This window comes from Salmo salar, chromosome 13 (genome assembly GCF_965601325.2).
Source record: "Salmo salar chromosome 13, fSalSal1, whole genome shotgun sequence".
In the NCBI taxonomy this organism is placed as follows: domain Eukaryota; kingdom Metazoa; phylum Chordata; class Actinopteri; order Salmoniformes; family Salmonidae; genus Salmo; species Salmo salar.
In genome coordinates this window covers 47,289,036-47,313,048 of record NC_138303.1, presented here as the reverse complement: position 1 = coordinate 47,313,048, position 24,013 = coordinate 47,289,036, and the positions used below count along the sequence as shown (strand labels likewise).

General features: G+C 43.0%; 1 protein-coding gene across 6 annotated transcripts in view; it reads left to right on the top strand.

Moving 5' to 3' along the window:
- The window catches only part of LOC100380420 (ubiquitination factor E4B, UFD2 homolog (S. cerevisiae)), a 93,752-nt gene extending 75,753 nt beyond the window's left edge, over positions 1-17,999 (top strand). For 5 of the 6 annotated variants that reach the window (XM_014135593.2, XM_014135591.2, XM_014135590.2 and 2 more), the window contains 8 exons: positions 202-437; positions 642-768; positions 951-1,095; positions 1,218-1,352; positions 5,490-5,681; positions 8,512-8,686; positions 17,407-17,553; positions 17,752-17,999. In XM_014135593.2, coding sequence (XP_013991068.1) covers positions 202-437; positions 642-768; positions 951-1,095; positions 1,218-1,352; positions 5,490-5,681; positions 8,512-8,686; positions 17,407-17,553; positions 17,752-17,819 — 1,225 coding nt within the window. In that variant the 3' untranslated portion in view covers positions 17,820-17,999. The remainder of the gene's footprint in view (positions 1-201; positions 438-641; positions 769-950; positions 1,096-1,217; positions 1,353-5,489; positions 5,682-8,511; positions 8,687-17,406; positions 17,554-17,751) is intronic. The other variant, NM_001173704.1, reaches the window with a different exon arrangement.
- The last annotated feature ends 6,014 nt before the right edge of the window (positions 18,000-24,013 follow it).

The following is a 24,013-nucleotide window of genomic DNA, read 5'->3' as shown; positions in this document are numbered from 1 at the left end:
ATACATTTTAATTAACACCCCTCCCAAATTGCTGGTTACACATTATGAATTAACAAGGGTATATCTGCAGAATACTATTAAATAAGGGGGTGTTTAAATGGGGGTCATATAGAAATTACCTTTTAAAAAAGGTAAAATAATGCATCTTCTGAGAAATGGATTTTGACTGATAGTCAGCATCCATTTTCTATGCCCTGCCAGGTATTCCCCTCAGGTTCTGTATGAGCCCTGCGTCCAGAACATTGTTACCTTCCTGGTGGTGTTCATCTGCAGTCAGAACTACATCCGGAACCCCTACCTGATCGCCAAGCTGGTGGAGATTCTGTTTGTCACCAACCCAGCTGTGCAGCCGCGCACCCAGTGCTTCTCTGAGATGATGGAGAACCATCCACTGTCCGTCAAACATTTGGTCCCGGCCCTCATGAAGTTCTACACTGGTGAGACCACTTGGTGCGGGGGATTCAGTTTATGCGCCAACATAAACTGTACTGTGCTGGCTTGGATTTTTTCTTTTTCACGTTGGTCTAGGTTCCATCAACTACAGTGATGTGTAGTACGGCTTGGCTCGACTCAGTTGTCTGAAAATGTTAAGTGGACTGATTCTCACAGGCAACTGACTGAGTGATTCCTCCCTCCCACAGACGTGGAGCACACCGGTGCCACCAGCGAGTTCTATGACAAGTTCACCATCCGCTACCACATCAGCACCATCTTCAAGAGCCTCTGGCAGAACATGGGCCACCATGGCACTTTCCTGGAAGAGTTCAAGTAAGTGGGCTAAAATCAAAGCTTAGTATTTATCTCATGACAATTACTTTTATGGTGACGGCCTGGTCTAAATAGGTGTCCACTGTCCGGTCATGGTGTATGCTGCGTGTAACACAGAACTTTTTCTGTGTGGCTGACTGGGAGGCCTGTGGAAATCAATACATCTGTTTGTTCCCCTGTAGCTCCGGGAAACAGTTTGTGCGTTACATCAACATGCTGATCAACGACACCACCTTTCTGCTGGACGAGAGCCTGGAGTCCCTGAAGCGCATCCATGAGGTCCAGGAGGAGGTTAAAAACAAGGAGCAGTGGGATCAGCTTCCCAGGGTCAGTACGGAATTTCTGGGGAAAAAAACAAATGGGTTGTGAAGTGCTTATGAATGTGTTACGAAGTTCATTTGTAGTGCCTTAAGACTGAAACACTGAGTGTTCCTCCATTTCTCCCTCAGGAGCAGCAGCAGAGCCGCCAGTCCCAGTTGACCCAGGATGAGCGGGTGTCACGCTCCTACCTGGCCCTGGCTACAGAGACGGTCGACATGTTCCACATCCTCACCAAGCAGGTCCAGAAGCCCTTCCTCCGGCCCGTGAGTACCACTCTGACCAGGAAAAAAAACACACATTTCAATCATGCTCTGTTTCCAGGCTACAGAGAGGGGCTCTAGAGCACCCCATTTACAATGTTGTTTTTGACAAAGATGAGGTTAGCATGACTTTTACTGGCTGTCAACATAGCCACATACAGCAGCCGACAACAACAATAGAACATTGAGAAGGAAAAACTATGTGCTGGTCTACTCGAATGGATGAAACATTTTAAGGCTGCTTTGAAAAGGGTATCCTATGACTGGCGGAAAAACAAAGGGGATGATGGCCACCACTTAGTAAACGGAAAATGTATAAAAATATATTGTGTGGTTTACTTTTCACTATCAAGGCACTCTTGAAGAAAACGCAGGGAATAACTTTTTGATTTTAAAAAGTGTTTATTGTCTTGGCATTACAGTAGAAATATAAATAACCTGAAAAACAAATGCCAAAGTGTTTCGGCCTGGTATGTGCCTTCATCCGTTTTCTTCAAGAGTGCTGTGATGGGAAAAGTAAGGCACAAAATTCATTTGTCTACATTTTTCGTTTACTAAGTGGTCGCAATCATCCCCTTTTTGTTTTTCTTCCGAGAATAGAACATTGCTGTGCAGCAGCACAAAATACAGTTCAAGTCTGAAGTTTACAAACACCTTAGCCAAATACATTTAAACTCAGTTTTTACCAATTCCTGACATTTAATCCCAGTAAAAATGTCTTGTCTTAAGTCAGTTAGGATCACCACTTTATTTTAAGAATGCGAAATGTCAGAATAATAGTAGAGTGATTTATTTCAGCTTTTATTTCTTTCATCACATTCCCAGTGGGTCAGAAGTTTACATGCACTCAATTAGTATTTGGTAGCATTGCCTTTAAATTGTTTAACTTGTGTCAAACGTTTCGGTTAGCCTTCCACAAGCTTCCCACAATTTTGGCCCATTCCTCCTGACAGAGCTGGTGTAACTGAGTCAGGTTTGTAGGCCTCCTTGCTCGCGCACACTTTTTCAGTTCTGCCCACATATTTTCTATAGGATTGAGGTCAGGGCTTTGTGATGGCCACTCCAATACCTTGACTTTGTTCTCCTTAAGCCATTTTGTCACAACTTTGGAAGTATGCTTGGGGTCAAGCTTTGATTTCCTGACTGATGTCTTAAGATGTTGCTTCAATATATCCACATAATTTTCCTTTCCTCATGAGGCCATCTATTTTGTGAAGTGCACCAGACCTTCCTGCAGCAAAGCACCCCCACAACATGATGCTGCCACCCCCGTGCTTCACGATTGGGATGGTGTTCTTCGGCTTGCAAGCATCCCCCTTTTTTCCTCGAAACATAACGATGGTCATTATGGCCAAACGGTTCTATTTTCGTTTCATCAGACCAGAGGACATTTCTCCAAGAAGTACAATCTTTGTCCCCATGTGCAGTTGCAAACCATAGTCTGGCTTTTTTTTATGGCGGTTTTGGAGCAGTGGCTTCTTCCTTGCTGAGCGGCCTTTAGGTTATGTCGATATAGGACTCATTTTACTGTGGATATAGATACTTTTGTACCTGTTTCCTCCAGCATCTTCACAAGGTCCTTTGCTGTTGTTCTGGGATTGATTTGCACTTTTTGCACCAAAGTACGTTAATCTCTAGGAGACAGAACGCGTCTCCTTCCTGAGCGGTATGACGGCTGCGTGGTCCCATGGTGTTTCTACTTGCGCACTATTGTTTGTGCAGATGAATGTGGTACCTTAAGGCATTTGGAAATTGCTCCCAAGGATGAACCAGACTTGTGGAGCTCTACAATTCTTTTCCTGAGGTCTTGGCTGATTTCTTTTGATTTCCCCATGACGTCAGGCAAAGAGGCACTGAGTTTGAAGGTAGGCCTTGAAGTACAGGTACACCTCCTATTGACTCAAATGATGTCAATTAGCCTATCAGAAGCTTCTAAAGCCATGACATCATTTTCTGGCATTTTCCAAGCTGTTTAAAGGCACAGTCAACTTAGTGTATGTAAACTTCTGACCCACTGGAATTGTGATACAGTGAATTATAAGTGAAATAATCTGTCTGTAAACAATTGTTGGAAAAATTACTTGTGTCATGCACAAAGTAGATGTCCTAACCGACTTGCCAAAACTATAGTTTGTTAACAAGAAATTTGTGGAGTGGTTGAAACACTCAGGTTGGCGTCATTAAAACTCGTTTATGTGAACTTCCGACTTCAAATTGCACTTTTAAAAAATATTACTGCAGTACTCCACATCTGCCAAGCTCACCGGGCCAGTTAATCAAGCTTTGGCCAGCACATTTTCAAACTCCAAAACAGAGAAAAGGTATTTATATTTGTATTTAATCCTTCTCAATCTATCCAATGTCTGACGCAATAACAGGGGTGCAAACTCGTCACCTTTTTGCGTAACGAACTAACCACTATCTGTTGACTAATGTTTTCTCTCTACAGTATGTGGTTAATTTTCAGAGTGAGAGAATTAGGTGAAAATGAGGCGTTGCTTGTTAAACAAGTGGATTCAGGGATCAAGTGTAGCTGGAGCTGGGCCTGGTTTAAACTGGATGCCTCTATAGAGGTGAAAGGAACACCACACACTTTCCCTCTTTCTCATTTTTGCGTGCACATTGTAGAACAGATGTCCACAAGCGGAAAGTGTACAATGTAATAATGTGCAGTGTAGCCCAAAGATAGTTTTTGTTTTGAACTTGACAGTAACGTGTGAATGAAGAAGGATTATATATATTTTTTTTTTTTACTCAGTGAACGTTATTTTTGCTCACATGTAGCTTTGTGCACTTGATCGATGTCTATAGTGGCCACTATACTAGAGCAAAAACAGAATGCCTGTTTCATTCTATTTCTACTTTAAGATGTTTTTTCCCCAAGTGCAATATTTGTGTGTGGTCACAAGCGTTCTATTATAAAGGCCGTCATGGCTAACTAATATTAGTGTATTGTTTTTTTTTCTCTACAGCAAATGGCACTCAAGTCTAAAGTCTAGGCAGCAAATAACTTTGGATTGCTTTCTTTACATTTTTTTAGCTAGGTTAGGTTCACATTAAACACTTTTTTTATTGTACACACAGAGACTGATCATGTAGATCATATTATTTTGTTGTATATTTAGTTAAAACCTGCATTTCCCCCTAGCAGGGATTTTTTTTGCATGTTTCAGTGCATCCCTGCAATAAGGAACTAAAGTAAAACTGCAAATACGGCAAAGAAATTAACTTTATATCCTGAATACAAAGCGTTATGTTTAGAGCAAATCCAACAACAAATCACCACTCTTCATATTTTCAAGCATGGGGGTGGCTGCATCATGTTATGGGTATGCTTGTCATCGGCAAGGACTAGGGAGTTTTTTAGGATAAAAAGAAACGGAATTGTGCTGAGCACAGGAAAATCCTAGAGGGAACCTGGTTGTCTGCTTTCCAACCGACACTGGGTGACAAATTCACCTTTCAGCAGGACAATAACCTAAAACACAAGGCCAAATCTACACTGGAGTTGCTTACCAAGACAACATTGAATGTTCCTGAGTGGTCTAGTTACAGTTTTGACTTAAATCGTCTCGAAATTCTACAGCAAGACTTAAATGGCTTTCTAGCAATGATCAACAACCAACTTGACAGAGCTTGACAGAGCTTTTTTTTTTAATGAATGTGCAAATATTGTACAATTCAGGTGTGCAAAGCTCTTAGAGACTTACCCATAAAGACTCACAGCTGTAATTGCTGCCAAAGATGATTCTAACATGTATTGACTCGAGGGTGTGAATACTTATGTAAATTAGATTTTGTATTTAATTTTCAATTCATTAATGAAACATGTTTTCACTTTGTCGTTAGGGTGTTATTGTGTGTAGATGGGTTAGGAAAAAAATATTTAATACATTTTGAAATCAGGCTGTAACAAAACAAAATGTTTAAGTATTTGAAGACACTAACTTGCTTTCCTGTGGTCGTGGCCAAGATTTTTCACTTGGTACTGGCCCAGTGTGCCACTGGCAAATATACCTTAATGTCAAGCCCTGTACGGTGTAAAGCACTTCAATAGTAACCTTAAACTATTCCTATTCATCGACGTAGATACACAAATATTTTCCCTGGTGACTGAACTTCCTGCTTTGTGTGTTCCAGGAGTTGGGGCCTCGTCTGGCGGCCATGCTGAACTTTAACCTCCAGCAGCTATGCGGGCCCAAGTGCCGGGACCTGAAGGTGGAGAACCCAGAGAAGTACGGTTTTGAGCCCAAAAAGCTCCTAGACCAGCTTACTGACATTTACCTGCAACTTGACTGTGCCCGCTTCGCCAAGGCCATCGCCGACGACCAGGTAAACTGTAGTAGTTGCATACCTGAGTTTTCAAATAGAAAAGTCCCAAAACTTGAAACCCCACCCATCTGGCAACAATGTTAAGTATTTGAACCCATGTCTGAGTAGAAGTAGGCCCCAATACATTTTTGTATGGATGCTCTACTGTGTAACTTTGTATGTATATATGTATGACCAGAAAGATTTAACATTTATGACGAATACATTAATCTCATCTAAATTAAACCCTAAGCCTTGCTAAATAAAGAGCTGTATACATTAAAATAACTCAGCAGCTTGACTGTATATTGAGTGTACCCATAGCAGTGAATCAGGAAGTAAAAACAGTTCTACTGACTCAAATTTCTATGGTTACACACCTACACTCCCCTCCCAAAGTAAAGTATATATTTTTTTATTTGGTTCTATACTACAGCCACTCTCCCATAAAGCCCAGATTGGTGAAGGACTGTAGTCCTTCTGGCAGGTTCTCCTATCTCAGCCAATGAACTCTGTAATTCTGTCAGTGGTCATTGGGTTCTTAGTCAGCTTCCTGACCAAGGTCCTTCATGCCTGGTTGCTCAGTTTGGTCGGATGGCTAGCTCTAGGCAGAGTCTGGGTAGTTCCAATGATGGAAGTTTCCAAGAGCACAGTGGTCTCCAACACTCTAGAAATTGTTTTAGACCCTTCCCCAGATACAGTACAGTACCTAAGGAAAGTATTCAGACCCCTTCACTTTTTCCACATTTTGTTACGTTACAGCCTTATTCTAAAATGGATTAAATAAATAAAAACTCCTCAGTAATCTACACACAATACCCCATAATGACAGAGTTAAAAACAGGTTTTTAAAGTTTTTGCAAATTTATAAAAATAACAATTTGTAGTGTCGTAGCAAATGGGTGTGAATACTTACGTAAATTAGATTTATTTTAGGTGTGTTGTGTGTAAAACATTTAGAATTCAGGATGTAACACATAATGTGGTGTATGATCACCCGTTCACCTACTCTGCATCTCACAAAGACACGGCGGTTGGAACCAAAAACCTAAAATTTGGACTCATCAAATAAAAAGCCATATCTCAGACTGGCCAATAAAAATAAAAGATTAAGATGGACAAAAGAACACAGACACTGGACAGAGGAACTCCGCCTAGAAGGCCAGCATCCCGGAGTTGCCTCTTCACTGTTGACGTTGAGACTGGTGTTTTGCGGTACTATTAATGAAGCAGCCAGCTAAGGACTTGGGAGGCGTCTGTTTCTCAAACTAGACACACTAATGTACCTGTCCTCTTGCTCAGTTGTGCACCAGGGCCTCCCACTCCTCTTTCTATTCTGGTTAGAGCCAGTTTGCGCTGTTCTGTGAAGGGAGTAGTACACAGTTGTACGAGATCTTCAGGTTCTTGGCAATTTCTCACATGGAATAGCCTTAATTTCTCCGATCAAGAATAGACTGACGAGTTTCAGAAGAAAGGTCTTTGTTTCTGGCCATTTTGGAGCCTGTAATCGAACCCACAAATGCTGATGCTCCAGATACTCAACTAGTCTCAAGAAGGCCAGTTTTATTGCTTCTTTAATCAGCACAACAGTTTTCAGCTGTGCTAACATAATTGCAAAAGTATTTTCTAATGGTCAATTAGTCTTTTAAAATGATCAACTTGGATTAGCTAACACAACGTGCCATTGGAACACAGGAGTGATGGTTGCTGATAATGGGCCTCTGTACGCCTATGTAGATATTCCATTAAAAATCAGCCGTTTCCAGCTATAATAGTCAGTTACAACATTAACAATGTCCACACTGTATTTCTGATCAATTTGATGTTATTTTAATGGACAAAAGCCATTTTTTTTTCTTTCAAAAACAAGGACATTTCTAAGTGACCCCAAACTTTTGAACGGTAGTGTATTTCTGAACACATGGATAATGATGAGTGAGAAAGTTAGAGGCACAAAGATCATACCCCCCAAAAAATGCTAACCTCTCCCCTGTTATTGGTAATGGTGAGAGTTTAACGTGTTTTGTTGTAGCCTCTAAACGGCATCTGTCATTATTCGTGATTTTTTTTAAATCATGGTATTATCAGGATTCATTTGGAAGTGTTCAGAAATGTCTAATCTACTCACTTATTTTTTTTTAAATACTCCATTCACCATTGTTACTATTGGGCAATACATAACCCGAAACAAACCGCAAATGCATCCGAGTTTGTAGTCACAAGCAAGGAGTATGGGGCGAAATGCTAATCTTTTGACTAATACAGTAAGTGAATTTGTCCAAAGACTTCTTAGTCTGGGGGAGAACTGGATACATAAAGTGCTTTCATTTCTAAACATTAAAACACCCTGAAATTAAAGGTGACATTCTGTATTGTTGCCTCGAATGAAACATTTGATCTCAAATCCAAAATGCTGGAGTATAGAGCCAAATGTTAAAAAAACATTGCTTCACTGTCCAAGTACGTGGAGGGGAGTGTATGTCATTATACCAGGTTTGGGTAAAGTACTTAATTATGAAATTTGAGGCACATGGTTGTTAGCCACAATACAAAGCCTGGGGAAGAAATAGCAGTCCTAGTGACTGTGCTGTCAGTACAGACCATGCTGACATCTCAATTTAGTTATAATTTGGAAGAATGACACACTTACATCCTTAGGCCTCTCACGGAAAATTCCCCCGAAAGGCTGTTTGTTTGCTCCCCTTACCCCCCTTTCCAGGGATGTATGTATTCACTAGGAACCAAACAGGCCAAAGCGTGGAGGGATCTACTGTTGCAGAACATTTTGCTATGGTGTGTAGTAATAAATACTCCACAGGCTTACATGGTGTTCTTTCTCTCCCCTTTCCAGCGGTCATACAGCCGAGAGCTCTTTGAGGAAGTGATTTCCAAGATGAAGAAAGCCGGGATCAAGTCCACCATCACCATTGAAAAATTCAAGCTGCTATCGGATAAGGTGGAGGAGATAGTCGCCAGGAACTCTCAGTCCGAAATGGACTACAGTGACGCACCTGACGAGTTTAAAGGCAAGTGTTCAACTTTTCCAGTGTTCAAACTCGCAAGTGTTTAAATTCACTTTCTAGTGTTCAAACTGGCACGTTTTGGGACAAACATATATATTTTATTTATTGTGTTACTAATTGCCCCTGACCGCAGCAGCATGTTCATTTGGATGCAACGTCGCAGTAAGACTTAAATTACTAAGACTGGTCACAGTCCTCTATTCCACATTAGGCCTGCTACAGCACCGTGTCTGTTCTGTACCTTACATATCTGTCCGCAATGTTCTGAACATCCGTAGGATTTTTTCATGAGTCCAGGACTTCGGTCAAATGAGCTGAGTTTAAGTCAGTTTGATTGGGACATACAAGTAAAAGGAAGACCCTCTATCGTGGCAAAATACGGGACATTTTGTGAGTAATGAGGGTCACACAGACAGCTTAGACTGGGCTATCCTATACCTGTATTTGGGGAATTTCTCCCATTCTTCTCTGCAGAGCCTCTCAAGCTCTGTCAGGTTGGATGGGGAGTGTTGCTGCACAGCTATTTTCAGTTCTCTCCAGAGAGGATCGATCGGGATCAAGTCCGGGCTCTGGCTGGCCCACTCAAGGACATTCAGAGACATGTCCAGAAGCCCCTCCTGCGTTGTTTTGGCTCTGTGCTTAGGGTCGTCTTGAAAACATGCTCCAGAGCGCTCAGGACTTCATCAAGGATCTCTCTGTACTTTGCTCCATTCATCTTTCCCTCAATCCTGACCAGTCTCTCAGTCCCTGCTGCTGAAAAACATCCCCACAGCATGATGCTGCCACCACCGTGCTTCACCGTAGGGATGGTGCCAGGTTTCCTCCAGATGTGACGCTTGGCACTCAGGCCAATGAGTTCATTCTTGGTTTCATCAGACCAGAGAATCTTGTTTCTCATGGTCTGAAAGTCCTTTAGGTGCCATTTGGTAAACACCAAGCGGGCTGAGGAGTGGATTCTGCATGACCACTCTACCATAAAGGCCTAATTGGTAGAGTGCTGCAGAGATGGTTGTCTTTCTGGAAGGTTCTCCCATCTCAACAGAGGAACTCTGGAGCTCTGTCAGTGACCATTGGGTTTTTGGTCACCTCCATGACCGAATCATCAAATTTTATTTGTCACATGTGCTGAATACAACAGGTGTAGAGCTTACAGTGAAATGCTTGCTTACAAGTCCTTAACCAACCATACTTTAAGAAGTTAAGATTTTTTTGGTTAAGTGTTAAGTAAAAAAACAGAAAATAGAAAATAAAAGTTACAAATAATTAAACGGCAGCAGTAAAATAACAAGCGAGGCTATATACAGGTAGTACCGGTACAGAGTCAATGTGTGGGGGCACCGGTTAGTTGAGGTAACATGTACATGTAGGTAGAGTTAAAGTGAATATGCATAAATAATAAACAGAGTAGCAGCAGTGTAAAGGGGGTGGGGGGTGCAAGGGTGGATGGAGTCTTTGACGATTTTTAGGGCCTTCCTCTGACACCGCCTGATTATAGAAGTCCTGGATGGCAGGAAGCTTGGCCCCAGTAATGTACTGGGCCGTACCAAGGTCCTTCTCCCTGATTGTTCTGTTTGGCTGGGCGGCCAGCTCTAGGAGGAGTCTTGGTGGTTCCAAACTTCCATTTAAGAATGATGGAGGCCACTGTGTTCTAGGGGACCTTCAGTGCTGCATAAATGTTTTGGTACCCTTCCCCAGATATGTACCACGACACAATCCTGTCTCAGAGCTCTACTGACACTTCCGTCGACCTCATGGCTTGGTTTTTGCTCTGACATGCACTGTTAACTGTTAGACCTTTATATACATTTACATTTACATTTAAGTCATTTAGCAGACGCTCTTATCCAGAGCGACTTACAAAATGGTGCATTCACCTTATGATATCCAGTGGAACAACCACTTTACAATAGTGCATCTAAATATTTTAAGGGGGGGGGGGGGGCGTTAGAAGGATTACTTTATCCTATCCTAGGTATTCCTTAAGGAGGTGGGGTTTCAGGTGTCTCCGGAAGGTGGTGATTGACTCTGCTGTCCTGGCGTCGTGAGGGAGCTTGTTCCACCATTGGGGTGCCAGAGCAGCGAACAGTTTTGACTGGGCTGAGCAGGAACTGTGCTTCCTCAGAGGTAGGGGGGCCAGCAGGCCAGTGGTGGATGAACGCAGTGCCCTTGTTTGGGTGTAGGGCCTGATCAGAGCCTGAAGGTATGGAGGTGCCGTTCCCTTCACAGCTCCGTAGGCAATCACCATGGTCTTGTAGCGGATGCGAGCTTCAACTGGAAGCCAGTGGAGAGAGCGGAGGAGCGGGGTGACGTGAGAGAACTTGGGAAGGTTGAACACCAGACGGGCTGCGGCGTTCTGGATGAGTTGTAGGGGTTTAATGGCACAGGCAGGGAGCCCAGCCAACAGCGAGTTGCAGTAATCCAGACGGGAGATGACAAGTGCCTGGATTAGGACCTGCGCCGCTTCCTGTGTGAGGTAGGGTCGTACTCTGCGAATGTTGTAGAGCATGAACCTACAGGATCGGGTCACCGCCTTGATGTTAGTGGAGAACGACAGGGTGTTGTCCAGGATCACGCCAAGGTTCTTAGCACTCTGGGAGGAGGACACAAGGGAGTTGTCAACCGTGATGGCGAGATCATGGAACGGGCAGTCCTTCCCCGGGAGGAAGAGCAGCTCCGTCTTGCCGAGGTTCAGCTTGAGCTGGTGATCCGTCATCCACACTGATATGTCTGACAGACATGCAGAGATGCGATTCGCCGCCTGGTTATCAGAAGGGGGAAAGGAGAAGATTAATTGTGTGTCGTCTGCATAGCAATGATAGGAGAGACCATGTGAGGATATGACAGAGCCAAGTGACTTGGTGTATAGCGAGAATAGGAGAGGGCCTAGAACAGAGCCCTGGGGGACACCAGTGGTGAGAGCGCATGATGCGGAGACAGATTCTCGCCACGCCACCTGGTAGGAGCGACCTGTCAGGTAGGACGCAATCCAAGCGTGGGCCGCGCCGGAGATGCCCAACTCGGAGAGGGTGGAGAGGAGGATCTGATGGTTCACAGTATCAAAGGCAGCAGACAGGTCTAGAAGTATGAGAGCAGAGGAGAGAGAGTTAGCTTTAGCAGTGCGGAGAGCCTCCGTGACACAGAGAAGAGCAGTCTCAGTTGAATGCCCAGTCTTGAAACCTGACTGATTAGGATCAAGAAGGTCATTCTGAGAGAGATAGCAGGAGAGCTGGCCAAGGACGGCACGTTCAAGAGTTTTGGAGAGAAAAGAAAGAAGGGATACTGGTCTGTAGTTGTTGACATCGGAGGGATCGAGTGTAGGTTTTTTCAGAAGGGGTGCAACTCTCGCTCTCTTGAAGACGGAAGGGACGTAGCCAGCGGTCAAGGATGAGTTGATGAGCGAGGTGAGGAAGGGGAGAAGGTCTCCGGAAATGGTCTGGAGAAGAGAGGAGGGGATAGGGTCAAGTGGGCAGGTTGTTGGGCGGCCGGCCGTCACGACGCGAGATTTCATCTGGAGAGAGAGGGGAGAAAGAGGTCAAAGCACAGGGTAGGGCAGTGTGAGCAGGACCAGCGGTGTCGTTTGACTTAGCAAACGAGGATCGGATATCGTCAACCTTCTTTTCAAAATGGTTGACGAAGTCATCCGCAGAGAGGGAGGAGGGGGGGGAGGGGGAGGAGGATTCAGGAGTGAGGAGAAGGTAGCAAAGAGCTTCCTAGGGTTAGAGGCAGATGCTTGGAATTTAGAGTGGTAGAAAGTGGCTTTAGCAGCAGAGACAGAAGAGGAGAATGTAGAGAGGAGTGAGTGAAAGGATGCCAAGTCCGCAGGGAGGCGAGTTTTCCTCCATTTCCGCTCGGCTGCCCGGAGCCCTGTTCTGTGAGCTCGTAGTGAGTCGTCGAGCCACGGAGCAGGAGGGGAGGACCGAGCCGGCCTGGAGGATAGGGGACAGAGAAAATCAAAGGATGCAGAAAGGGAGGAGAGGAGGGTTGAGGAGGCAGAATCAGGAGATAGGTTGGAGAAGGTTTGAGCAGAGGGAAGAGATGATAGGATGGAAGAGGAGAGAGTAGCGGGAGAGAGAGAGCGAAGGTTGGGACGGCGCAATACCATCCGAGTAGGGGCAGAGTGAGAAGTGTTGGATGAGAGCAAGAGGGAAAAGGATACAAGGTAGTGGTCGGAGATTTGGAGGGGAGTTGCAATGAGATTAGTGGAAGAACAGCATCTAGTAAAGATGAGGTCAAGCGTATTGCCTGCCTTGTGAGTAGGGGGGGAAGGTGAGAGGGTGAGGTCAAAAGAGGAGAGGAGTGGAAAGAAGGAGGCAGAGAGGAATGAGTCAAAGGTAGACGTGGGGAGGTTAAAGTCACCCAGAACTGTGAGAGGTGAGCCATCCTCAGGAAAGGAACTTATCAAGGCGTCAAGCTCATTGATGAACTCTCCAAGGGAACCTGGAGGGCGATAAATGATAAGGATGTTAAGCTTGAAAGGGCTGGTAACTGTGACAGCATGGAATTCAAATGAGGAGATAGACAAATGGGTCAGGGGAGAAAGAGAGAATGTCCACTTGGGAGAGATGAGGATTCCAGTGCCACCACCCCGCTGGCTCGATGCTCTAGGGGTATGCGAGAACACGTGGGCAGACGAAGAGAGAGCAGTAGGAGTAGCAGTGTTATCTGTGGTAATCCATGTTTCCGTCAGCGCCAGGAAGTCTAGGGACTGGAGGGTAGCATAGGCTGAGATGAACTCAGCCTTGTTGGCTGCAGACCGGCAGTTCCAGAGGCTGCCGGAGACCTGGAACTCCACGTGGGTCGTGCGCGCTGGGACCACCAGGTTGGAGTGGCAGCGGCCACGCGGTGTGAAGCGTTTGTATGGCCTGTGCAGAGAGGAGAGAACAGGGATAGACAGACACATAGTTGACAAGCTACAGAAGTGTTGTTTCTTGTATTATTGTCTCCTGTGTCTTTAGAGAACTGTTTCACTTTGATATCCTTTTTCTTCTGTCCTGATTTTCTCTTTCTTTTCTTCTGTTAACTAGATATTCTTTGTTGTTCTTCGTTAGCTAGCTAGCTTCTTCCAAAAGAGTCCCTAGCAACTGGTAAACAATTCAGCTAGCTAAGATAACTACAATTTTATGAAAAATAGTTATTTTTCAAAAGCCTATCTTCTTTGTTTGTTGCTTGTTTTTTCTCCTATTCAGTCTTGCAGTTTTCTTTTGCTTTTTTCCGATGTACTTCACTCTAAAAACCATGTAAATTTCAATATTTGTAGGAGCTCATTTTTCAGCTGCTGCTGCTCAAATTGGAGTTCCGGAACACAGTAGACAGGTGTATGCCTTTCTAAATCATGTCCAATCAATTGTATATACCACAGGTGGACTCCAAGTTGTAGAAACATGATCTACGGAAACCGACTGCACCTGAGCTCAATTTCGAGTGTCATAGCACAGGGTCTGAATACTTATTTCTGTAAAAAAAGATGCAGTTCAGACATTTCTAAAAACCTGTTTTTGCTTTGTCATTATGGGGTATGATGTAAAAAATGTATTAATCCATTTTAAAATAAGGCTGTACAATAACAGAATGTGGAAAAAGGCAAGGGGTCTGAATACTGTCGGAATGCACTGTATATATGCTATGTGTAATGTGAATAACATTTACCATTAGATCATATAATAATTCAAGGAATATTACTCAGAAATATACTGTTCGTATCCATTTCAAAGTACTCCAATGTATTACCGGTACGTACCAGAAGTCTTCAATGTCAAACGGTATCTCAAAGTATAAAAAACACGATTGTGTAACGGAACGCTACACCAGGAGATTGGTTTACAATAGCTCCTTGAGTTTCCACCTGTCTTTTATTCTTCCCAGAGCGCCAAATCTCTATCTCCCATCGTCTAATTAATATCACTTTGTTTGGCCAAAACAATAAACAAAAGGGATTAAAAACACCACACGCATTCTTGAACCTCAATTATCTAAATTATAGGACAGTTTCATATGTCTTCATACCCCTGACGGTGTCCGTGCTCCCAGGGTTCTATGGGAACATCCCTCCGGTAAAAAAGCCATGGATAAGGTGTTTGACTTTTGTGATTGCGAACATATGGTCAGCCATCCAGACAATGCCATAAATCGTGATTGAGTCCTATCATAACGTTGGTCTCATTAATGTGACAACTGCTGTTTATCCAATAATTAACTATGTTTATAACTACGTGATTAAACTAATCAGGTAATTATTAACTCTGTAACCTGGGGCACCAGGGAAAAATTTGTTTTAATGAGTTTCCGTTTCCCATATTAACTCAGAGTATCAGAATATTGATTTTTACAGCAGTCGCTAATTAATTAATTTCCTCTACAGTCTCGTCCTGAACGTCGTATAGTTTGTAAATCTGCAAAATCCCAGCTCTCACTAAATCATTCTGTACCACACCAATTGAGTTCATTATTTATTTACTAACAAGCTAAATGATAATATAAGATACACACACATACAGTCTAGGTTATTAATTATGTAATACCCTTGTTTGAACTAGGTATTGAGTTTATTTGTTACAAAACCCATACCTACTAAGACATGAAGGGAAATACATATTTTATTTTATAAAAGAGTTGTTATAATTTTGTTAAAACTTAGTAAAGACTGAAGCTACCGTCTCGTCGTGGAGGTATTTGCCAGCCTTGAGGTTAGCCTGGTATCGTGTGACACCGGGAGATAATTGCTTGGGAAGCTTAACAAGTTCGTGTTCCCATGGGATATCGGTTACGGCTAAGGAGTACTGTCTGCATGGGTAGCTGTGCTTGCCTTGGACTTTGTGAGGAAACCTGCATGGAACTGCCATACTTCGCTGAGGGAATATCTACTAAGTAGTGAGTAATCACAACGTGAGGTGCTTCTGGATATTTTTGGGTGTCATTTTTTTGAGCTCCAACGCGCGCCAACAGTTTATTTAAGTAAACTTGAAATAATTTGGACACGGGTTGTGCACGACTCATTGGGGTTTGTTTTTATTTATTTTGATGTTGTGTCTGAAAATGTATTTGTTTGAAAATGTTTTAATACACATATGGAACGTTATGTATGTTGTCTTGGTGGAGTCATTGATTGTTTCAATTTAATTTAATGCATGGGATAGTTTATCCTGATTCAATAACAGAAACCTATAATCCTTTAATCTGAAGTTAATACCCTATTGTCATAACCCTAGATGGTTTACAATAGGGATTCTTATTGGAGATGTCCTTCTCACCTAACATCCCATGCTGTTGAGGCACTACATAAGTTAATATTGTGAGAGTCATATTCGAGCCTGGTGAGAGGGTTACAATTAGAACATAGTACAATGAACCAGGTCCCTAGCGAGCCAACACAATGACACGTGTTACACAAAATGGGCATTTAGAGAGAAAGAGTGCACGAGAGAAAAGCACACTTGGATACATTTGTAAACTACACTTGGTTTAGCCCTGACACCTTGCCCCGAACTGCCAACTTTCAGGTCAGAATATGTAATTACTTGTCGAAGGTCTCCGTTGGGGTATCTCTTGATGGACCGAGTTTCGCCTTCTCTGATGGCGGCACCTCTTTCGTTACCGGGTGTAAGTCTGCTTGTCCACACGATGTCAGTGTCCTTTCTCTTAGTGGTCTGTTTCCTCACCCTCGTTCTGTAAGAGGGGTCTTCATAGGACGGTCAGCCGTGTAGATGGTTCCAGCGTGGGAATGAAAGCAGTGTAGACGCACAATTCCTTGGAGAGAATAACCGGGTGGTCCTGCTTGAATTCACCTTAGATACAACTACTCAACCGTAGAATTGATTGAGGTTCCTGTGACTTCAACTTCGTGTTGCGTTTTCGGGTTGCGACAACTCGTAGACCTTGGCTGCAGCTCGTGGTCACCTCGTCTGCTTGTAAATTCTTAACTCACATGTTTTATACCCCCGGGTCACAAAGGGGCGTTTCCGTCTTATCTAGTTACGAGGCAAAGTCTCGATTTTACTCAGATCCTGTTTAGACAACTAACTTCTCATTTCATCTTTACCAAAAACATTATATTTGATCTGGAGACTTTCCACACAATGCACAGTATGCAAACATCGAGTACCTATTATGAAAACTCCAAGTTACGTTTTCGTTATAACGTCGTCATTTAACTTTTAATAACATAACAAAAACGACATTCATTTTCATATTCCATCTATCGTTGTTACCAACATTTTGGCTGATGGAATATATTGTCCCAAAGTCCATTTATTGCATGTTACCGCCCTGAGGTAGGTTCTCCATATGGCCCACTCACACATTCAACCCTCCATACTGAGAGGACAAAGGATTCGTCTGCTGCCTTAAGATTTACAATGGGCGTTAGGTGTCATAAACCCCCACCTCTGCGCAGTGAGAGATGTCTCTGTAGGACTGTGATCCATGGTAACATGACCTGAACAGGCCAGTCATGACAGTCCAAACGTGTAACATATAAAACCCTGTACTACAGTACAGCAACCTTTAATTTAAAGATAATTACCTTATCTTAATTAAGATTTATTTTTGCGTTTATATAGTCTGCTTTATTTTTAGCATAGACACTTGCATGAAAAAAGAATTGCAGAGAGCGTAATAACAATGTCTGAAGAGAGGAAAATATATGTTGATTTTATGAATTTAATTTTAATTGAAGATAAAATGTAATTTTTATCTTTGTTTTTGTCTGTGTATGTGTGTGTCCACAGACCCTCTGATGGACACATTAATGACTGACCCTGTGATACTGCCCTCTGGGAACATCATGGACCGAGCCATCATCCTCCGCCACCTTCTCAACTCCCCAACTGACCCATTTAACAGACAGCCTCTCAACGAAAGCATGCTGGAGTCACGTATGTACACACACAGCATGGTCTTCCAGTCAAGAGTTGATCATGAAAGAAGGGGAACAGCACACTAACTGCAATTGAAGTCTGTTTATTTTCCATTTTCTTTTAGGCAACATGTCCTACTAGCACACCTTATTAACTGTTAAGGTCCTCAGGGGTTTGTGGTCATGTTTTGCTGTGTTATTGTGTCTTTATTCACAGTCCCTGAACTGAAGGAGAGGATCCAGGCATGGATGAGAGAGAAGCAAGGCCAGGGACGTTTCCTCTAGTGACACCCCCAACTCCGGGGGTAAGGGATGTTATCGCCACGACTGAATTCAATGCCATCAAGAAAAAATAGAATAAAAGAAATGTGATTTTTCTCCCTTTATCCTTATTTTCTCAGATCGTCATCTGAAGGCCCTTGGCTCTAAAAATGAAACATAATAAAATTACGACTTTTAAAAGTTTTTTTTCTCATGACTGTGTGTGTGTATATATCTACATATGCATATATTTAACGGAGTGAATGCATATAACGCTGCAAGGATAAGCAGTTGTCACAGCCTACAGGTTTTAGCAGCAGAATGCAGTCAATCGCCTTATTCCTTGTTCATTTTTCCTGAGTTTTGTAAGCCTTTATGTATACTTGGTTAGGGAGGGTGATACATTTAGGATATCGGAATGGATATCCATTTTGGTTAAGTAGTAAAATTTTTACTGGACAAAAATATAAACGCAACAGTTCCAGTTCATAAAAAACATTTTTGTCTATCAATAATGACAAGCCACTGTTAGCAATTTATGTTATTCTTCAATAACAAACTCCAAAGCAAATCAGGGGGAGAAAAAAAGGTTTATTCAGAGAGGACAAATCAAAATGTTATGCTGGGAGTCAGATCTTCACTTTTTAAGTGAAATAATCTGTAAACAATTATTGGAAAAATTGTAGGTACTCTCAGCTTGTAGGTACTCTCGCATGTTGATACTCAACATTCTTACCCAAATTAGTACCAATAATCGCCTTATGTTAATTGGTATATCTCCATATACCCAACATTTCACTGGTTAAAAGGAATACTCCTTAATGGAATACCTGCCCTTGATGTGAATGGAGCAGACGTATAAACCCAACAACTACTTTGATTGACTACTGTGGCATAGTGTAGAGAGAGGAGCTAGAAAGGTATTGACGCCCGAGTGTCCCTCATCCTGCTGATGCATCTCTGTGTCAGAAATGGAAACACCACCCACATCCTGTATTAGGAGGAAACTGAAAATCATTTTGAACATCTTTCACTTGTCTGCAAGACAATATTAAATTATCCTATTGTCAATGTAATAATTCACAAAGTCCTTTAAAAGTGACCAGCCTCTTCCACACTAGTATCAGTCCCATAGATAACTATTAGACATGACCAGCTCTTCCACACTGGTATCAGTCCCACATAGATAACTATTAGACATGACCAGCTCTTCCACACTGGTATCAGTCCCACATAGATAACTATTAGACATGACCAGCTCTTCCACACTGGTATCAGTCCCACATAGATAACTATTAGACATGACCAGCTCTTCCACACTGGTATCAGTCCCACATCGATAACCATTAGACATGACCAGCTCTTCCACACTGGTATCAGTCCCATAGATAACTATTAGACATGACCAGCTCTTCCACACTGGTATCAGTCCCATAAATAACTATGAGACATGACCAGCTCTTCCACACTGGTATCAGTCCCATAGATAACTATGAGACATGACCAGCTCTCCCACTGGTATCAGTCCCATAGATAACTATTAGACATGACCAGCTCTTCCACACTGGTATCAGTCCCATAAATAACTATGAGACATGACCAGCTCTTCCACACTGGTATCAGTCCCATAAATAACTATGAGACATGACCAGCTCTTCCACACTGGTATCAGTCCCATAGATAACTATGAGACATGACCAGCTCTCCCACTGCTATCAGTCCCATAGATAACGATTAGACATGACCAGCTCTTCCACACTGGTATCAGTCCCACATACAGTGAGTGAAAAAAGTATTTAATCCCCTGCTGATTTTGTACGTATGATCAGTCTATAATTTTAATGGTAGGTTTATTTGAACAGTGAGTGACAGAATAACAACAAACAAATCCAGAAAAACGCATGTAAAAAATGTTATAAATTGATTTGCATTTTAATGAGGGAAATAAGTATTTGACCCCCTATCAATCAGAAAGATTTCTGGCTCTCGGGTGTCTTTTATACAGGTAACAAGCTGAGATTAGGAGCACACTCTTAAAGCGAGTGCTCCTAATCTCACCTTGTTACCTGTATAAAAGACACCTGTCCACAGAAGCAATCAATCAATCAGATTCTAAACTCTCCACCATGGCCAAGACCAAAGAGCTCTCCAAGGATGTCAGGGACAAGATTGTAGACCTACACAAGGCTGGAATGGGCTACAAGACCATCGCCAAGCAGCTTGGTGAGAAGGTGACAACAGTTGGTGCGATTTATTCGCAAATGGAAGAAACACAAATGAACTGTCAATCTCCCTCGGCCTGGGGCTCCATGCAAGATCTCACCTCGTGGAGTTGCAATGATCATGAGAACGGTGAGGAATCAGGCCAGAACTACACGGGGGGATCTTGTCAATGATCTCAAGGCAGCTGGGACCATAGTCACCAAGAAAACAATTAGTAAAACACTACGCTGTGAAGGACTGAAATCCTGCAGCGCCCGCAAGGTCCCCCTGCTCAAGAAAGCACATATACATGCCTGTCTGAAGTTTGCCAATGAACATCTGAATGACTCTGAGGACAACTGGGTGAAAGTGTTGTGGTCAGATGAGACCAAAATGGAGCTCTTTGGTCTCAACTCAACTCGCCGTGTTTGGAGGAGAAGGAATGCTGCCTATGACCCCAAGAACACCATCTCCACCGTCAAACATGGAGGTGGAAACATTGTGCTTTGGGGGTGTTTTTCTGCTAAGGGGACAGGACAACTTCCCCGCATCAAAGGGACGATGGACGGGGCCATGTACCATCAAATCTTGGGTGAGAACCTCCTTCCCTCGGCCAGGGCATTGAAAATGGGTTGTGGATGGGTATTCCAGCATGACAATGACCCAAAACACACGGCCAAGGCAACAAAAGAGTGGCTCAAGAAGAAGCACATTACGGTCCTGGAGTGGCCTAGCCAGTCTCCAGACCTTAATCCCATAGAAAATCTGTGGAGGGAGCGGAAGGTTCAAGTTGCCAAACGTCAGCCTCGAAACCTTAATGACTTGGAAAAGATCTGCAAAGAGGAGTGGGACAAAATCCCTTCTGAGATGTGTGAAAACCTGGTGGCCAACTACAAGAAACGTCTGACCTCTGTAATTGCCAACAAGGGTTTTGCCACCAAGTACTAAGTCATGTTTTGCAGAGGGGTCAAATACTTATTTCCCTCATTAAAATGCAAATCATTTTATAACATTTTTGACATGCGTTTTTCTGGATTTTTGTTGTTATTCTGTCTCACTTTTCAAATAAACCTACCATTAAAATTATAGACTGATAATTTCTTTGTCAGTGGGCAAATGTACAAAATCAGCAGGGGATTAAATACTTTTTTCCCTCACTGTAGATCTTCACTCACTACTTTAGTAGCGTCCATAGCTTCCTGTTCAACTATACCCATGTCCCATAGATCTTTACTCACTACTTTAGTAGCGTCCATAGCTTCCTTGCTAATGGGATATTGTTTTGTGCAACGTGAAGCAACACCTGTCAAGCACACTGATTCCATATCCAAAGTGCCACACTCATTTTTCTTTGTAGTCCAAATAGCATGGTTCTGAACTGTAGATTCGTGCATCAATCTTCATTGGACCAATAGAAATTGATAATGGTTTGGTTTGTTTCATATGTCTTTCCCCCCACTCCTGTTGCTGTCATCTTCTTGCCCGTGTACTGAGGACATATATGTTTTGCATAAGATATTGGAAATACAGTGACTTCAGTACCCGTATCTACTAAAAAAAATCTACTGCAAAGTTGTTAACCATCATGTTCACATATATTCCATCTGATTTCATATGTACACCAGCTGAGATGGAACGTAAGAGGGAGTCCATTAGTTTACCTCCACATCATCTAGCAACCTCTGCTGCTGAGCTGGAGAGAGCTTCTTACATTTCTGCACAAGTATTGTGTCATTGGGGCTGTTGTCTTGATTCCATTTTCCCTTAGACGGACCCTTCTTCTCCTGGCGACCTCTCATAAAATCATATTTTCTTTTCCGACATGATCATTGCCAGTGACCAGAAATCCCGCAATAATAACATGCACCAGGTTTCTTTTCTACTGAACGAATAATGTTGTTGGTTTCACTCGGAACCTGCACAACCATGAAACCCACGTCTCGTTGATGCTTAAAAGTTATTGGTGATGTTTTGGTGATGCTGATTTATGTGTGATCACTGTCACTAGAAGTTTATCTTTACTGCCTTTTTACAGCCTGTGCTCTGGTTGGCCTAAGACATCGTTTGTCACTGCTGTCAGTTGCTTGAAACCTGATCTGCCTCGCCCAATTCAGTGTGAGAGGGAACAGAGAGGCTAGGGTAGCTTTGATGGACCTGTACTGACCTTGCCTTCTGGATGTTAGCAATGTGAACAGGCAGTGGCTCGGGTGGTTGTTGTCCTTGATGATCTTTTTGGCCTTCCTATGACATTGGGTGCTGTAGGTGTCATGGAGGGCAGGTAGTTTGCCCCCGGTGAAGAGTTGTGCAGACCGAATCACCCTCTGTAGAGCCTTGCGGTTGGGGGCGGTGGAGTTGCCGTACCAGGCGGTGATACAGCCCGACAGGATGCTCTCAATTGTGCATCTGTAAAAAAGTGTCAGGGTTTTGGGTGACAGCCAAATTTCTTCAGCCTCCTGAAGTTGAAGAGGTGCTGTTGCGCCTTCACCACACTGTCTGTGTGGGTGGACCATTTGAAGTTTGTCTGTGATGTGTACGCCGAGGAACTTATCTTTCCACCTTCTCCACTGCAGTCCCTTTGCTGTGGATAGGGGGGTGTTCTCCCTCTGCTGTTTCCTGAAGTCCACGATCATCTCCTTTGTTTTGTTGACGTTGAGTGAGAGGTTGTTTTCTTGAATCCACACTCCGAGTGCCCGCACTTCCTCCCTGTAGAATGTCTCATCGTTGTTGGTGATCAGATGTTCAGTCTCCCCTGTCCTCAGCTTTTCCTCACAGAACAAAGGACAGTATGCCACATATAACCCTCCACCCTAGCCTGGAATTGACCAATCAGAAGTCCTTGCAGGACAACTTGGCCAAATAACAAGTATCCCACGCCAGACTCAATGTACAGACCAATGAAAACATGGGCCACGTCGCCCTCAGTTCATGACTGACATCCCACAGATCCTAAACAGATGTTGAACTGAAACCCAACTCCTATTTACAATTCTCTATTGACCATTAGTACTCTAGTTTTTAGTCCTCTCAAACTCTGCATTGTATATTTATCTTCAAAATATTCTTACATCACCTGGGTCTGACAACTTGGATGGAAACTTACTGAGGATAATAGCAGACGATATTGCCACTCCTATTTGCCATATCTTTAATGTAAGCCCGGCTGATAGAACTTGATGATAAAAAGATTATTGGGGCTGTTTTTTTAGAGTTCAGTGCGACTTTTGACATTATCGATCATAGTCTAATTGCTAGAAAAACGTATGTGTTATGGCTTTACATCCCCTGCTATATAGTGGATAAAGAGTTACAGTACCTGTCTAACAGAACACAGAGGATGTTCTTTAATGGAAGCCTCCAACATAATCCAGGTAGAATCAAGAATTCCCCAGGAAAGCTTTCTAGGCCCATTACTTTTTTCAATCTTTACTAATGCTTTGGGCCAGTGTGTCTATGTACAGTTGAAGTCGGAAGTTTACATACCCTTAGGTTGGAGTCATTAAAACTCGTTTTTCAACCATTCCACAAATTTCTTGTTAACAAACTATAGTTTGGGAAAGTTGGTTAGGACATCTACTTTGTGCATGACATGGGACATTTTTCCAACCTTTGTTTACAGACAGATTATTTCACTTATAATTCACTGTGTCAATTCCAGTGGGTCAGAAGTTACATACACTTAGTTGACTGTGCCCTTATTCCAGAAAATATGTCATGGCTTTGGAAAATCCTGATAGGCTAATTGACATCATTTGATTTAATTAGAGGTGTACCTGTGGATGTATTTCAAGGCCTACCTTCAAACTCAGTGCCTCTTTGCTTGACATCAAGGGAAAATCAAAAGAAATCAGCCAAGACCTCAGAAAAAAATTGTAGACCTCCACAAGTCTGGTTCATCCTTGGGAGCAATTTCCAAATGCCTGAAGGCACCATGTACAAACAATAGTACGCAAGTAGAAACACCATGGGACCACGCAGCCATCATACCGCTCAGGAAGGAGACGCGCTCTGTCTCCTAG